General features: G+C 33.3%; 1 protein-coding gene and 1 long non-coding RNA gene across 5 annotated transcripts; both read right to left on the bottom strand.

The window, feature by feature from the left end:
- Positions 1 to 348: 348 nt before the first annotated feature.
- Positions 349 to 2851, bottom strand: LOC128042612 (uncharacterized). The gene is made up of 3 exons (XR_008198115.1): positions 2495 to 2851; positions 1160 to 2214; positions 349 to 1037 (listed from the first exon to the last, which is right to left on the bottom strand). It is a non-coding gene; the product is annotated as an uncharacterized LOC128042612 (long non-coding RNA).
- A 5352-nt stretch (positions 2852 to 8203) lies between these two features.
- LOC105787652 (protein IQ-DOMAIN 31) lies at positions 8204 to 15144 on the bottom strand. Of its 4 annotated transcripts, XR_008197862.1 has the most exons (9): positions 14792 to 15144; positions 14637 to 14676; positions 13538 to 13651; positions 11649 to 11945; positions 11330 to 11533; positions 10923 to 11003; positions 9112 to 10366; positions 8961 to 9045; positions 8204 to 8609 (listed from the first exon to the last, which is right to left on the bottom strand). XR_008197862.1 is itself a non-coding variant. In XM_012614135.2 (8 exons), exons 3-8 carry the CDS (start codon positions 13619 to 13621, stop codon positions 8578 to 8580), a joined length of 1953 nt encoding a protein of 650 aa, XP_012469589.1. In that variant the 5' UTR covers positions 13622 to 13651; positions 14637 to 14676; positions 14792 to 15144; the 3' UTR covers positions 8204 to 8577. The 4 variants fall into 4 exon arrangements, 3 of the variants coding, with proteins under 3 accessions (XP_012469589.1, XP_012469607.1, XP_012469616.1); XM_012614135.2 differs by lacking the exon at positions 8961 to 9045; XM_012614153.2 differs by lacking the exon at positions 8961 to 9045 and having other exon boundaries at positions 11649 to 11942.
- Between the last annotated feature and the right edge of the window lie 1834 nt (positions 15145 to 16978).

Here is a 16978-nt window from a genome sequence, read left to right as displayed (position 1 = left end):
AATTTCATTCTTCTCTTATGATTTTGGTCATGATATCAGAGCTATTGGCTCTTTCTTGATAAACTCTGAATTTTTTCTGTTCTTTTCTCTGGTCATACCCAACTGAGCTCCATCTTTTCTGTTCCTCTCACTCCTTGTTGCATTCGCTCTCATAATTGCCTTGTTTGTATCTATTTCTCCATTCAATCAATCATGTCGAAATCACCAGTCCTGTCATAAGTGCCCCTACATTTGAGAATATTGTCACTATTACAATTGAAGGTTTGTAGAACATGCAAGCCGCATATCAATTGAATGGGAAGAATTACTTGAAGTGCTCACAATTGGTCTGCACTTTTCTAAAGGGCAGAGAAACATTAAGCCATTTAATGGGCACAGGTCTTTTGCAGGACGATCCCAAATTTGCGCGTGGGACGAACAAGACTCCATGCTGATGTCATGGTTATGGAACTCGATGCTGCCAGAAATTAGTGATGCATGCATGTTTCTCAGAACTGCCAAGGAGATTTGGGAAGCTATTTGACAAGCATATTCCAAGGTTAATGATGCTACAAAAATCTACGAAATTAAGACAAAAATTTCAACAACTAAACAAGGGACACAAACTGTCATTGAATATTCGAGTTTCTTACAAGGCTTGTGGCAAAAGATGGACCATCATCAATGCATCCAAATGCGCTACAATGAAGATGCAGCAATTCTGAAGCGATTTGTGGAGAAAAATCGTATTTATGATTTTCTTGCAGGATTAAATGTTGAATTTGATGCTATAAGAGTGCAGATTTTGGAAAATTTGGACTTACCATCTTTGAATGGGACAATCTCTATTATACGTGCTGAAAAGGGACGTCAGGGAAATGGTTCTACACTTGTTACCAAAGCCACAGAATTGAAAGAGACGGACATTCCTTCATTAGTTACTCAAGGGGACTCAACCAAACCATTCAATCAAAATTTTCTATTCTGCACATATTGCGAGAAGCATCGTCACACCAAGGAGAGATGCTGTAAACTTCATGGCAAGCCCAATGAAAAACCTAATCGAAGTGTGAATGATTGAAGTCGGGGCACATATGGTGAGTACTTCGTCAACTAGCAAAGAAGATTCTAAAAAATCTGCTTCTGAATTTAACATCGAAGAAATTGAAAAATTAAAAACCTTTTTGGGATCGTTTGAGAAGTCAACCTCGACAGGTACTTGTTCATTGATGTTTTCAGGTATTTCTTCTTCCTCTTGTACTAATGTCTCAAAAAGAAATTCTCCTCCCATGTGGGTGATTGATTCCAAAGCCACTGACTATATGACTTGTTCCTCCAAACATTTTATCTCTTATACTCCAAATTGTAGCCATAAAAATATCACAATAGTCGACGAATCCATCACCATCATAGCTGGCCAAGGGGATGTTTACATAAACAAGAACCTTACACTAAGAAATGTCCTCCATGTTCCAAAGCTATTTGCAAGCCTTATTTTCATTCAACAATTAACCACAGATTCAAATTGCAGTGTAACATTTTTCCACTGGACACGAAGAAGATGATTGGACGTGCTAGTTAGAGAGACAGTCTCTACTTCCTGGAAAAAGAAAGCAGTATAACGTGTTGAAAATCTTATATCTATATCATTTTTTTCCGAGTCTGTCATGTCAAACCAAAATAAAATTTAGCTTCATCATCATTGTTTAGGTCATCCATCTTTTAGAGTTCATGTTGATGTTTTCTTCTTCATTTAAAGGTCTTACTTCTGAAGCCTTTCATTTTAATGATTGTGAACTTGCCAAGTACAAACATGTTTCCTTTCCAATAAGTAATAAAAAATAATAATAAAAAAACCTTTTGTTCCTTTTTCTACCAGTTCAAATATTCCTGGTGTTTCATTTATTGATGATTGTAGTCGAGTGAAATGACTTTACCTCTTGAAAAATAAATCTGATGTTAGCATTGTAATAGGCCATTTTTGGGCCTGACCCAAACCCAAATAATAAAACACAAAAAATAATTAATGCCAAAACTCAATTCTTTTTACAAGCCCATATTACCCTACCCCAAATTACAAAATAAAGTAACAGGCCTAAAATTCCAAACCCAAACAGCCCCAAAAAAAAAAAGAGAGAAAAAACCCTAGCTAGCCGCCGCTCTTGCCCTAGCTTCTGCCGCCACCTGCTCTCCCACGCGTCCCCTCCACGTCACCGCCGTACAGTCCCTCCGTACCTATAAGGATGAACCAAACATGAGCAAACAATGAAGATAATAACAGTTGTAAAATGGTGGCTATAAGAGCCCTAAAAAAACAGTGTAGAGGATTTTTTCCTTTTACGAATATACAATTAAAAAATAGAAATCAAAAAATACAACGAGTTCAGAATTTTTTTTTTTGAAGGTAGTCTCTCGATTATTTTGTTTATAGTCTCTTTTTTCTTTTTTTCTTTCTTTTTCCTCTTGATCCAAAAGTAAGAAACAGAATAAAAAAGAGAAAAGTTCAAAAACTTACCTTTTGCGCCATCGCGAGATTGAGGTACCGATTCCGATGAAAATCGGTGTTTTTTTGGCCTTGGAATCGAAAACCCCAAAAAAAGTGGGGCCTTTTCAGTTTTCGGCCACCGTGTACGGCGGCCGCCACGGTGGTCCGGCGTCGGGGCAGGCTGGATTCTGGGAATTGAAGGAGATGGGGGAGAGGTTTTTCTGATATTTTTGGAGAACAAAGGAAGAATTGAGGGTTTTTTTTTAAATTTTGGTTTTTATAGAGGACCTAGACGGCGCCGTTTTGGGCCTTAACCTCAGTGGCCAAAACGACGCCGTTTCACTCCTATAACCCGCGAGCCGACCCGCTTCTACCTCAGGTCCGCGTGCTTTCTATGGAAGGGTCTATTTGTGCGTTAGACCCTTCCGCCTTTTTAATTATTTAGCGATTCAGTTTTTTTTTTTTTACCCCTGCATTTTATTTTACTTCAATTCGATCCCGAAGTGAACGACGCCATTTAGATAGCGTGGGAAAATTTCCCATTTGACCGTCTGTTATTTACACGTAAGTTACTTTGGTCCTATTTTGATTTAAATCTTTAATTTTATCATAAATTTCGCCCCGAATTTCCTTCTGTTTTCAATGTAACCCTTTGACTAACTTATTTTATTTTCTATCTATTAGTCTTTCTATCTTTCTTTTTTTTTATTTTTTTATTTTTATATCTTCTTTCGGCCTTAATATTTCTTTTATTAAATTGTTTGTTTCATTTTCTTTGCTATTATGATCCATGAAGCTATTTGCATGAACACTTGGTGCTATTTTATTATTGCATTCGTATATTATTATTATCATTATTATTATAATAACCCTAATTTCATCTTCTTTTTTTTGTTTTGTTCTTTTAATATCTCATGAATTCTTTCAATTAAACCTTTGCTTGTGAGCTTATTTGTTAATCTCGTTATCCTTTTAAATTTAGTACCTTATTGCTATGTGTTATTATTGTTGACACCATTTTTTGATAAAAACGGGGTCGACTTGGGTTTTGAAAATAAAAACGAAAATGGGAGTCGCCACCAATCCTTTTTTGATGAGGTGTGATCGGGTCACCTCGTAAAACGGCTGTTTTTAATAAACAATTTAATTTTTATTAAAACAACGATTTTGGTCCACGAAATTTAGAAAAATGGGTTCGGGAGTCGATTACGCACGAGGAAGGATTAGCACCCTCGATACGCCCAAAATTGGTACCTAATTGATTACTTAATGTCTTGGTGTCGAAAACTAAAAACTCGAAAAGAATTAAAAATACGATCCCTCTTTATATTGTGTTATTTTAAATATTACTTGAAGAAATCAAAATGAAAAATGCATTCTTCTCAAATTAACAAGATGTCACATCCAGTAAGTTAGGACACGACACCTCGTATTTTTGAGAGTAAGTTTGCCTTTTATTTTCTTATTTAAACCTCATTTATTTTAATTTAAAAGGATATTCGGTTATTTAGGTTTAACGCGAAAAAAGATCGAAACCCAGTAAGTTAGGGCACGACTTCTCGAATTTCTAAATACGGAATATTGCCTTCATTATTGAAAGTTTAAAAGGGTATTTGGCCATTTGGTCAAACGAGAAGTCGAAACCCAACACGTTAGGGCACGTTTCCTCGATTTTCCAAACGCGAAATATTGCCTTATTTTAAAAGTTTAAAAAGGATATTTGGCTATTTGGTCGAACAAGAAATCGAAACCCAGCACGTTAGGGCACGTTTTCTTGATTTTCCAAACGCGAAATATTGCCTTATTTTAAAATTTTCTTTTTGAATAATGACAAGCGCAACACTTGTACGAGGTGAATTTGTTTTGTTCGTGATAAGATAAACCGGTTTATTATTATGGGTATATACAAATCAAACATAACTTGAAGCAATGAAATGAAATGAAACGAAACGATAATATAGCACATGAAATGATAATTCACGAATAAAATATCACGTTAGTAAATGACAATAATGTGAAAACAAATGAACAAATTACGCGTGCATAATGATAATAATCATATCACATGCATCACTTTACATGCCAATATTAATAATCCGAGTAAACGAAATAATCGAGAACAATTTTACATAGCTAATATTATAAAACAAATAAATATGAGATCAATTCAAATGAATGGCAAATATCTCAAGCAAACAAAATATGAAACTAAAATGAAAAATACTAATATAGTTTAAAATAAATAAACTACAATAACTAAAAACACAAAACAGTATCATTTTCTTTATAAAAATAAAAGATAAAAATAATTAAAAGGTTAAAGGACAATATATATATATATATAATAGTTTAAAACAAATAATGCAAATAAAAATTTTAAATAAATATTAGGTGAAACATTTAAAATAAATAATATATGTAAAACTTAAAATGCATAACAATAAAGAAGAGTTCTTAAATAACGAATGAATTAATTATTAATAATTTTAAAAAAGAATAATAAATTAATTAAACAAAATAGGACGAAATTAAAATCGGACCCAAAATTCGAGGTTTAAATCGCAAATATATGAAAGATGATGGTTCGGATCGAAATGAAACGCGCTCAAGGCTCAAGGACCTTCAGGAAATATTCCCCAGTCCAAGACGCAGCGTTTCAGCGCAAGAAGGCTTGTACACGTCAAAGGACCCGATTGAAACAAAAACAAAATTGCACCCAAATCTAAAAGAAGCGAAGTTGGATTGCGCTTCAAGAAAACGGAGGACTAAATGCATAAATTACCCATCGGGCAAAAATGCTAATCTCCCCTTAAACGGCGCCCAGTATTGCAATCACAATAAAGGCTAAAATTTTGCTTTATTTTCTGCGCTTCATTCTCTGCAAAGAACGCAAGAAAAAAAAAATGAAAAGGAAATCCTTTTTTACGCTAGGGTTCCAGCCATGGCCAATCACGCCTTCCCCGCCCGTGGCGGAGCCATGCAAGGCGCCTTCAGTCAGCGTTGAAGCGCACTCGAGATTGAGGCCAAGGAACGGGAAACGACGGAAAAAAGAAAAGCTTGGCCCCTATCTAAACTCGCGTCGACGGTGGTGAAGGGCGGCGACGGCGGCAACGGCTTCAGCCGATTCAGGTGGTTTCTTTCCTTTTATTTTTTGATTATTTTTGTTTAGAATCGATTCGCGAAAAAATAAAATAAAAATAAAAGAAATAAATATATACACAAAAAAAATTAAGAAAATGAAGAGAAAAGCAGTTCAAAAAACCTTTTTCTTAATCTCGATTTTTTGATTTCAATATATGTGTGTTCGTTACAAGGAAAATCGAAGAAGAAGCATTACAGTTCCGATTTCGGTTTATATAACCGATTTAAAAAATCCCTAGATTTCTATTTTGACGTTTTGTGCCTTGGATCGTTCGTTTGTCGTTTTGCATGTTGTTGTTTCCTTTTGTTGTTTCTCTGCTGCGTGTGTTCTCTGCTTTTGCAAGCGATGATGTGACGAGGCGAACACAAAGTCGTCAATTGGTGAGTCGAGCGGTGGTGGCGCCAAGGCCGACCGAGGAACGTCTTGGTGCCAAGGGACTTGGGCGATGGCGCTAGGGCTCGTGGAGGCCACTAGGGTTTCTTGAAAGTTGATTTTTTGGGCACAGTTATTTTGGGCCATTGTTATTGGGTCTCTGGTTTAGATACTGGGCCCAACAAATTTGGGCTTCTACAATTATTATTATTATTATTGTTTCTTTATTGATGTTTATTTCATTACTCGATTGCTAAAATTAGTATTAAGGTTGTGTGTAATTCGTAGTTGTTGCCATCATATGCACTGTAATCTATTTATTCGTATTTTCATATTATCCCCATTCGATAGTCCAACATTTTATTAATAAATCATCCTTTTTTTTAAGAAAACACATCATGTTTAATTAATACACATTTTATCATTCAAAATTTCTCAAAATAAGGCAATGTTTCATATTTTAGATATTCGAGAAATTGTATCCTAACTTACGGGGTTTCAATTTTCTCGATAAATCTAAATAGCCAAATATCCTTTAAAAATTAAAATACCTAACCTTTTTATACACATCGTTTTAGTATTACGTTATTTTTTTCTTAAACTCGAAAAAAGGAATTCATTTTATAGATGCAATATGCCGTATTTGGGACTTCGAGAATCGTGCTCCAACTTACGGGGTTTCGATCTTCTCGTCGAACCAAAAAATGGCCAAATATTCTAATTCCAAAATAAAATTAAAGGCGAGTTGTATGTCATGTTTGAACTTCGAGAAATTGTGCCCTAACTTACAAGGTCTCGATTTTCTCATCGAACCAAGATGACCAAATATTTCCAGATTTCAAATACACGAAATTTCAATAAAATCAAAGGCTAACTTATTTTCGAGGATTCAAATATCGTATTCTAACTTACGGGATATGACCTTTTGTTGCCTCGGAATGAGAAAGCCTTTTATATTCGTTCAAATTTATCCAAGTGTTGTTTTAAATATATATAGCAAAGGGGAATTGTATTTTCAAGTTTTCAACGTTTGAGTTCAAGATATGAATTAATCGCTTAGGTACCAATTTTGGGCGTTACGAGGGTGCTAACCCTTCCTCGTGCGTAATCGACTCATGAACCCGTTTTCTTAAATTTCGTAGACCAAAATCGTTTTCAAGGTGATCCGATCGTATCTTAACAAAAGATCGGTAGCGACTCCTATTTTGTTTTAAAAGTCGACCCCTTTATCAAAAGGTGGTTTTGACAAGCATTGTTTTCCCTAATTAAGAGATCTCAATCGAACAATGCAAAGGATTATTTCAATCAAATCCTTTCTCCATTCTTTCAGAAAACAAGGACTATTTATGAATCCTCATGTGTTACCACCCCACAACAAAACGGAATGGTTGAGCAAAATAATGGTCATCTCCTAGAGATGACTAGAGCATTGATGTTTCACAAGAATGTTCCCAAACAATACTAGGTTGAAGCTGTATTAACCACTATCCATCTTATTGATAGGCTTTCGACACGTGTCCTTGGGTTCAAAAGTCCAATTGATATTCTCACAAAATTTTCCCACACTTCTTTGCTTCAAACAATCTTATTCCCCGAATCTTTGGGTGTGTTGCGTTTGTTCATGTTCATTCTCACAATAGGAGCAAATTGGATCCACATGCTCTTCGATGCATTTTTATCCGATATTCCTCCATATAAAAGGGTTATAAATTTCTAAAATTTTCAAGGAAAAAATATGGCAACTACATCCATACCATCCACATGGATGCTATGTGCTCCGCAGGCTTGACCTTTATAGATGGGTACATATATAGATGTCCACATATATGAACTCGGGTTTAACATTTTTAATTTGGGTCGAGTTAAGGCAAAATTTTAAGCTCATTTTTCAAGCGGAATTTAGGCTTAAAATTTTGTATGGACCCGACCCATGATTTCTCAATGATTTATTTTACTGAATTTGATTTACTTTATATGAAAAAAGAAGTAAGACTAAAATTTATAATATAAGCATCTAAATTTTCTTGGATTCTCAATTCTCAACAAGTTTAAGAACATTGGGCTCTTATTTGTAAATTTTAATTTCGTAATATATTTGAAAAAAATATTTCTTTCAGATATTCCGGGCAAATGAAATTAGAATTAAGAAGTGATGCAAATTTGATCGTACCAAGTGGCTAACAATTGAGCTAATATAGATACAAAATAAATTATTGTAAAACATATCAACAAAGCTAATAATATATTCTCGAAAATACCAACAAATCGCACTAGAAGATTTCAATAAAAACAAAATCTTGATTTGATTTTGTTTGATTGAATATTAGAGTTTTGTAAAAACAAACCCACAAAAACAGATACAGACAACTTAGGTACTTTACCCAAAATTTAATAGCTGAAAGTTCAAACCGTATTCTATTTCTATACACAAACACCCAGAAAAGGAAAACTTTAGAGGCAATCGGCCAGCACACACCTTCGGGTATAATACCCGGTTTCAGTTTCATAGCATACTTCTTTTATCCTACATCAAAGAATATATATATATATAAATATCCGCAAAGCATATGAATCTTCAACCCCTTAACGCAACACAAGATCACCTCCTCCACTCCACTTGTGTTGCTTTTGCTGCAAAATCCAACATAAAAAAGATGTCATTGGGAAAATAAAAATTGTAATACCTGGCCTTGCTCAAGTATAAAAGTAAAATTATTATGGAGACTCTTTCACTAGGAATTATATATTTAAAAATTGAATAAATTAATCTTAATATGTTAAATTAAAAAGTAAACTATTTCTTTCTGTTAAAAGTTTCATCCATTTCTACTATTAAAAACTGAACTAGCTAACGAAATAACTAGAGAATTACGTGTCTCTTATGCTAACGTAAAGGGACCAATTTTTAACAGTCAAAATGGATAGAATTTTTATCAAAAATACCAATTTGCTCTTTGGTTTAATATATAAAGATTAATTTACCCATTTTTAGGTGGAGGTGACAATGCAATTGGCTCCTAGTAAAAGGGCTCCATAGTACTTTTACTATGAACTCAGTGATTGAGACCTGTGAAATTTCAGACAACTTATGAGTAGAACTGATAAGTTCTAACCAATAATTAGCAGTTTATACCATTTCCATCTCGGGATGATAAAGCGGATCTGTCTCTTTTGTTCTCCACTTTCCCTGAATGAACCAGTCTCTGTGTCCTTGGTGAATGTGAGCTGAGTTTACTATTGGCTGGGGATGGGAAAGACTGGCGACGACTGAGGTTACTTTTGTCATCTCCATCCTGGCCAGAGCGAGGAGAGCCTTGTAGTCTCAGCTTAGCCTTGGCAGATTCAGTAGCTGCCATGTAGCTTGGCAGTACAGGACTGTTCTGATGTCCATTTTCTGTGCCAACTTGTTTTGCAGGATTAGAAGCTTTCTTGCCGGACTTCTGGAGCTGCGGCTCATTATTCATGGATCCGTCCTTCCTCTTTAACTCCACATTTGTTATGGGAGAATTCTCATCTTTAATAGCTATACCTATCGAAGGCTTTGAGTCAACAGCAGCACAATCAGCATGTAATGAATCCGCTGTCTCATTCATCCCTAATGGCCACGGCATAGTTTCAATCTCGGGTGATTCTGAAGCTGCTGTGGTAACCTGTTTCTTTATGATCTCGGATGACCCATTCACTGTCACAGCCATCTCCTTGTTCAGCCCCTCAGCTGAGATATTTACAGTTGTCATCTCTCGACTCATCTTCTCAGTTGAGCTATTTACTGCCACTGCCATTTCTTTCTTCCTCTTCTCAACTGAGCTATTTACTGTCAGCGCCGTCTCTTTCTTCATTTTATTAGCTGAATTATTAGCTGCCATGGCCGCCTCTTTGCTAGTCTTCTCAGCTGACCTATTCAGGCTCTCTTCTACCATATCAAGGTCCGGAGTACTTGAGACCTTTTCCAAACTCTTTAGCTTTTCAAATTCAAACTCTGACTGCAATGAATGTTCTACTACAGGATTATGAACCTTTCTCAAATTGCGTTTAACCTTTTCAAGCTCATTTTGTGGGTTTTCCTGCACGGGCTCAGCTGGGTGGCCGGAAATTTTCCTCGGGTTACACTTGGGCTTATCAAATTCAGAAGTTGCTTGAACAGACGTATCCATATTTGCGGGAGGAATCCTGCGGACACTACGTTTTGCTCGACCTGTATCCATTTCAACAGTTTGACCATTAACCCGCTTCTTCTCGAATTTAGTGTTGGAGGTTTTCTTTGGTTGAGGAACTGGTTTCCAGAAGCAGGATGCTGACCAACGCTCTAACCAGATCCAGACAGAATTTGGTTCCCCAACATCATAACGGAGGCGCAAAGGCATTACAGTTGGTGATGAAGCAATGAGCTAAAGAAACAGACAGAAGCACATGCCCAAATTAATAGGGAAAAAGAAGGTGAAAGGACAGGGACAACTCAAATGATATTCCAATTTAAGAAATCATGTCTAGCAATAGGTGGTAGCTAACTATTGGTCAACTTGCCAAACCCTTCTTAAAACCCACATTTGTAGGTGCCATGGAGAAACAAAGGAAAAGAAAAGGATGATAGATTTACGTTTGAATAAAGTAGATGCAGGCATACTGCCAAATGTCTCCTATGAACAATATTTCTGGGTGCACAGATTCCAATTTCCTAAAGGTACTATGGAAGGTAGGCAGTACTTTTGTGCCTGCCTAAAATTAATGCAATGGAAAACTGTCTGAGCAAGAAGGCAATTTAGCATGTTGAAGCTTGCTGAACTGGAACAAAATAGTAGTTTTATGTATTTCCATCATTCAATTTGATTCCAAGTAGCAAAACGACATTGACCCCAAAATTAATATTAGAAAACATGACAATATGAATGCATGTATTAATAATTCTATTTATTTCCGGTTCATATATTAGAAATACTTAGATACCTTACGAACAAAAGCATGTGCTGACAACTTTCCAATGTGTGAGGGCATATTAAATCCAAGAGAAACTACAAGCTTGCTCTCCTGCCAGAGAACCATAAAAAGATTAAACTATTAAAAGAAGCTAGCCTACTTATTTTTTGAATGTATATACAAATTCAATGCACAAAGAGTGAGTGAAAAAAGTGGAAATAACAATCTACACTTGAAAATTCACATATACCATATCACGCATATAGTGATTACTGGAAGTAGAAGATTCCAAGTAAACGAAAATGGTATAAGGTATAACTAATAAATGTGAAAGACAAGAATAGCAATAGTAAATTAAATTTAAAAGATTAGCAACCAAGATGACTGCATTTGTTAAAAGAAGTTCCCAGATGATAAGAGTTCTCGAACATATTTACCAGAAGGTTTATTTGATTGCATTTTTTCTGCAATTCGTGGACACAATCAGAATGTCTGACCATTTGTCCACGAACGCGAGCTTGTAACTTGACAATTCCCATCATACAGCACAAAGTAGAGATAGCTTGTCTCCTAACCAAGTGGCCACGAATAAGTGCTTGCAGCCTTATAATCCCTTTGAGTGCCCAGAACGCTCGGCGAGCCTTCACATAAAGAGCTGATGTCAGTTTGGCTATGATATCTGCTAAAGGTTATTCCTTGGTTATGTAAACTCTTAAAATTGATACTAAAAATCCACAAAGAATAGGATAACAATACCAGGTAACCCCTAAAAGCAGCCTGCACCAGGGTCGCCGATTGTTCTTGCTTTATCCTTTCAGGATTAGAAGGTGAATCCTGAAGAGTGAACTTCTGAGAATCTATGTCTTGACTCATTGGCAGTGATGTCTCATCATCATGTGAGATATTTGCAGTTTCCTTGTTCTCCAATTCTAATCTCCTTTCATCTCTCTCAGTAGTATGAGGATTGAGCTGTGAAGAGAAGGGAGGAGCCACAGCCAAATCACTTTCTGATGCCCTGGCTGCAACCAATACCTGGCTGTCATTGGCAACCTTCTGCAAACAACAGTCCAACGAAGAAACATAGAGCATAGTTATTATATTCTGATTGATGGATGGGAATAAGATACCAAACCATTAGTATCTTTTTATCTCCTTTTTTGTTAACAAGTTTTTAATTTGTTATTTTACGTAGAAACAAAACTTTTTTCTTTTGTTTGCAGTGAATTAATTTATATATATTTTTAAGGGAATTAATTTATAATGTATCTTCTAATTTGTATTAGTTTGCCCAACCCCACCGTTTAAAACTAAATCTCATATTTTTACTTGGTTATTTTCTAAATTCTTTATAGTCTTTCAAAATAAAATTATTATAAAACTATTTATTTACAAATCTATACTATTTGTATTTTATTGAGTTGGTGTCACTCTTAACTCAGTTAGAGAAATTATGGAAATGCCCTTATATAATTAAAATAAATTACATTATTCGAGAGTATTTTAGTCTTTTCATTTTAACAAAACCAATAAAATATGTATATAGTGAGATTTGAACCAAATCCAATTGAATTAACAAAAATACAAAATTTACCACTCAACCAAAGCTTCATTTTAATATATTTTATACATTTTATTTTAACATGCACAATTTATTATCTCCATCACTTGTATATCTATTTTATTATTTAAGTCCCTCACTAAATTGGTGCCACGAGTCAACCAAACACCAACTCAGTCAATGAAATTACGGAAATTCACTTCCATAATTAAAAAAAGTTATAGTATTTGAGAGTATTTTAATCTTTTTATTTCTTTAAAAAAAACCTAATAAAATATTAACTTTATCATTAAACGAAAGCTTTTATTTTAATATAATATTTACATTTTAATTGTATTAGGCATATTTTATTACCTCGATCAATTATTTATCTATACTATTTATAAAGACCTTTATTGAATTGGTGTCACCCATCAACCGCCACCAACTCGGTTAGGGATTTATCAAAAAACTCTTTTATATGCAAAGTAAGTTAAGTGATTTTATTGGTGTTTTGATTTTTATAAAAAATAAAATTTGTTCATAATGAAATTTGAACCAAGAACACTATGCATATAAAACCTTTTCTTTTACCAAAACTAAAGCAATTTTCAGTTTTATATGAAACTTTAATAAGTATATTTGTCATATAAAGTTGTTATATATTTGTTATTTATTAACAATTGTATCCATGATAAACAATTGTATCAATTTAGTTAGTTCCAAATTATGCCTTTCACTATTTATAGTAATTTGTGTTTTAATTTCGTGGTTTCCACATACATATACGTGTGATAGGATTTCTAATTAGACCTTATTATTTTGCAAAGCAAATCAATCAACACTTATAAACATGTAATATGCATATCATTTTTCTTTTCAATTTCAGTGGGGTATACGTAAAATCTAGCTATTTATTAAATATACTCCAACTCTCCTAGGGCCATTAGGATCTCAATGGTGGCAACAGCACCGACTCTGGATCTGTCCCCCATCTAGCTTATAGGAAACTCTAAGTAACAGCATTGCAAACAAGAATTTACCACTGCTTGCAAATATAAATAACATTATATTTGCTGTTTAGTAGTAATTAGCAGTAAAATATTACCTCCCTTCCTTTAGGATAACTAGATTTGGAAGGTTTCTTTCCAAAAAGCACAGTCTTAATCCATTTTCCGGGAGATTTTCCCATTACATGAAGATCACGCGAAACTGCAAATACCTGTAATCGACCTCAGCATCATTCTATGTCGTAATAGCTTAAGCATACTTTAATACTAAATGAGATAAATCTCAAAACTACACATGAACTTTGATTCAATGTAAAATGCTAGACATGAACTTTGATTTTATGCAATTTTACATCTAAAATATTAGTTTCATTCAATTTTTGCAAATTACTAACACAATCATCGATATAACACTATTTTAAGTATACATATTGCGATACAAATAATTATATTATAAAAATAAATTGAGGCATTTATTCCTTTAAACAATGGAACCACAGGCGGATCCTTATTAGGGCCTAGGGAGTCTTGGCTCCCCCCAAAATTTTTGAAAATTGTTATTAAACCTTTGAAATTTTTAAAAATTTCAATTAGACTCTTCAAAAAATTTTTAATATTCATAAAACCTCTAAAAATATTGAAAGTTCTAATTAGACCTACCAAAATTTTTGAAAATCCTCACTAAAACCCTCAAAGTTTTTAAAATTTTAGTTAGGCCCCCAAAACTTAATGCCAAGATCCCCACTGAGTAGAACCAAAATTAAAGTTTTATACATTTGAACCACAATCAAATCTATGCGTATAATTGCACCAAATCAAAGTTGATGTATCAAATTGCAGATCGGATCAAAATTCGTGTGGAGTTTTTGAGACTTATCTCATACTAAATTAAATGATTATCATTACAAAAGCGAAACATAAAAGTAAAACAGAAATTTTAGAAACAATTGCAACCCCACCCACCCAAAAAAAGAAGGAAAAAAAATCAGCAAAGCGAATTACCCGAATCAGCTAAGAAGAATCCCAACGAATTCAAAACCAATTTTCAAAAACTTAAAGAAAATAAAGTAATTAACCCTAAACTTCTTGATCTGCTGAAAATTGAAATCAACAGGTAACAGGCATGGCGCCAAAAAGGAAAATAAACAAAAGAAAACATTTCACATTTAACAAATTTAAACTAGATCTGATAGTTACCCTGTAAATGCAATACTTTCGCAGCTCAAATCTAGCAATCCTGTTTCCAAAACCACCAAAAAGGAAGACCGAAGCATGAATTTTTTTTTAAAGTTTAGAGAAAGAAACACCAACTTATATTGAAAATGGAGAAAAAAATAGAAAGCAAAACGTACCACAAGAAAGCAGCTACAAGAGAGAGACTGAGAGAGTAGGCTTGTAAGCAAATCAAGAAGAATATTTATTTATTTGAATTTAAAAATGAACTAACTGAGATTTTCCCTTTTTCTCTGCTTTTGTTGCTCTGTGAGAAATTTGGAAATTATGAATCAAAGCAACGGTATCTAATCCGGTGTAATCGAATTTAGTGTAATGGGTTTTTAGTAGGATGATCTTAACTAGTAAAGGATTCTAAATTTGAGATTGCGACGGACAGTGGAAATTTGACGGCTGGGATTGAGAGGAGATGTGGACGTTGGAATAGGGAATGATTGTGGGAGGCAGTGGTTGTTTGGGGGTGCCCCAAAGTGCTGTTACGTCGGGAACAAGTGTCCAGCCTTCTTTATTCATTTCTGACCCATACTCAAATTACGCTTCTACCCTTCAACCAGAAACTGGCAAGAAATTTAAAATACTTGCCGGTTAAATTAATATTTAAGTTAATTATTAAATTTGATAATTAATTACTTAAATTTTTTATTCAATTAATATTTATACTTCTAATTGTTCTAACATTAAAGCAGATTAAAGATTAACTTGATTAAAAATTTCAAATCCCAAGACTAATTACTAACCTCAAACTCAAAAATATATGCAAATATATTAATTTTAATATCTTTATTATTGATTTCTCTTTTGTTTTTAGATACAACATACAAACTTGGATAATGAATATGAAATTGCTTTATTTCAAGATAATGGGTTTGGATTAGGATTGAGATTTAGATATTTGATTTTATTTTTAAATATTTATTTTTGACTTGAGGATTTCATAATTTAAATATTCAACAAATAATTAATTTAAATTCAGATAATAGTATCTAAATTAATGTAAATAATTAACTCAATTTTACAAATTACAAATGTCAACCTTTTTCTCCCCCTTAAATCGACACAATGTTGGCCTGGTTGCCATTGGTTGTCTAAACCGCTTTTTGATGGCAAAACTAACATTAAACAATCAATTTTTTTTTTTAACTTTTAAATCAAAAAGTTGAAGGTATGAAAATGTAATATTGTGGGTGGAATATAATATTATTTTATTTGATTCATTTGGTTGAAATATAATACTTAAATGTTTGGTTGATTTAAATGTAATATTATCTAAAAGTAAATTTTACTATATTGTTCTTGTTATAGAATTCACTTTATAGTCTCAAGTTTAATTTGAAAATTATATTAAAATTGATTTAATTCTAAATAAACGAATAGCTCAAACTTTAGAAAAAAAATATTGCTATTCAAGAAGTAAAGAACATAATTTTTGAATTTTTTATTTTATAATGTTTTGAAATTTTTAAATGATTTTTAAAAATGTATAGTTTTTAAAATTTTAGGATATTTATTGAAATATTTTATTTTTAAAATTATTTATGTAATTTTAAAAATAATGATCAATTTGACGAAAAATTGTAAACATTGAGGGCTAAAATGATAGTCTATATTTTTATAATTACAAAATTAGACAAAGAATCAAAATTTTGAATGATAGTCTATATTTTTATAATTACAAAATTAGACAAATAATAAAAAATATAAAAACTCAATATCTCAAAATTAAAATATAATGACTAAATTTTACTTTAAAAAAATACATACATATTCAAACATTAACTAATTTATCCATAGAAGCATGTGCCATAGCACTTTAATCTCACAATCCGTATAACCTTAGACGATTCTTGGGTTCAAATCTGCTTAAGTCAGCCTAATTTTTACAAAGTGAGAATTCTCGATAGAAATTCTCTCAAAGCACCGAAAATAAAGCGGAAGCAACTCAAAGCCACAATAGCAACAAAAGAACAGAAATATGCCACAAAAAAACACTGCACACAATGTGTTTAAGTAAACGCTCTCAATAGTATTCAATTATTACAATGGATTGCAACTGAATGATTACAAATGAGAGGAAAGACCATTTTCTATAGTTGAGCTCCTCCAAATTTAATAGTATAGATTAAGTTACATCGACAATTAAGATTTGCACTTATCTACAAAATGAGAGTCTTAATGGACTTAAACTCTATACATATTTATCCCAACTAATCTCTCTATCAGGTAGTTCCGTCTCTCGGTATATTTTTATCGGGTTCCATCGTTGCCTAATTTAAATTGTTTTGCTCCTTGGTACATCTCGTTTGCAA

This window comes from Gossypium raimondii, chromosome 7, assembly GCF_025698545.1.
Source record: "Gossypium raimondii isolate GPD5lz chromosome 7, ASM2569854v1, whole genome shotgun sequence".
Classification (NCBI taxonomy): Eukaryota; Viridiplantae; Streptophyta; class Magnoliopsida; order Malvales; family Malvaceae; genus Gossypium; species Gossypium raimondii.
Note: the sequence above shows the minus strand (reverse complement) of the source record. Positions and strands in the feature narration are given on the sequence as shown.

Bases quoted from the DNA above. Each gene is read 5' to 3' on its own strand.
- LOC105787652 (XM_012614135.2), bottom strand. From the start codon at position 13,621: ATGGGAAAATCTCCCGGAAAATGGATTAAGACTGTGCTTTTTGGAAAG. The intron at 11,534-11,648 runs GTATTGTTATCC...CTTTATGTGAAG, and splicing joins CTGCTTTTAGGGGTTACCTG to GCTCGCCGAGCGTTCTGGGC. The intron at 10,367-10,922 runs GTATCTAAGTAT...CTGTTTCTTTAG, and splicing joins CACATGCTTTTGTTCGTAAG to CTCATTGCTTCATCACCAAC.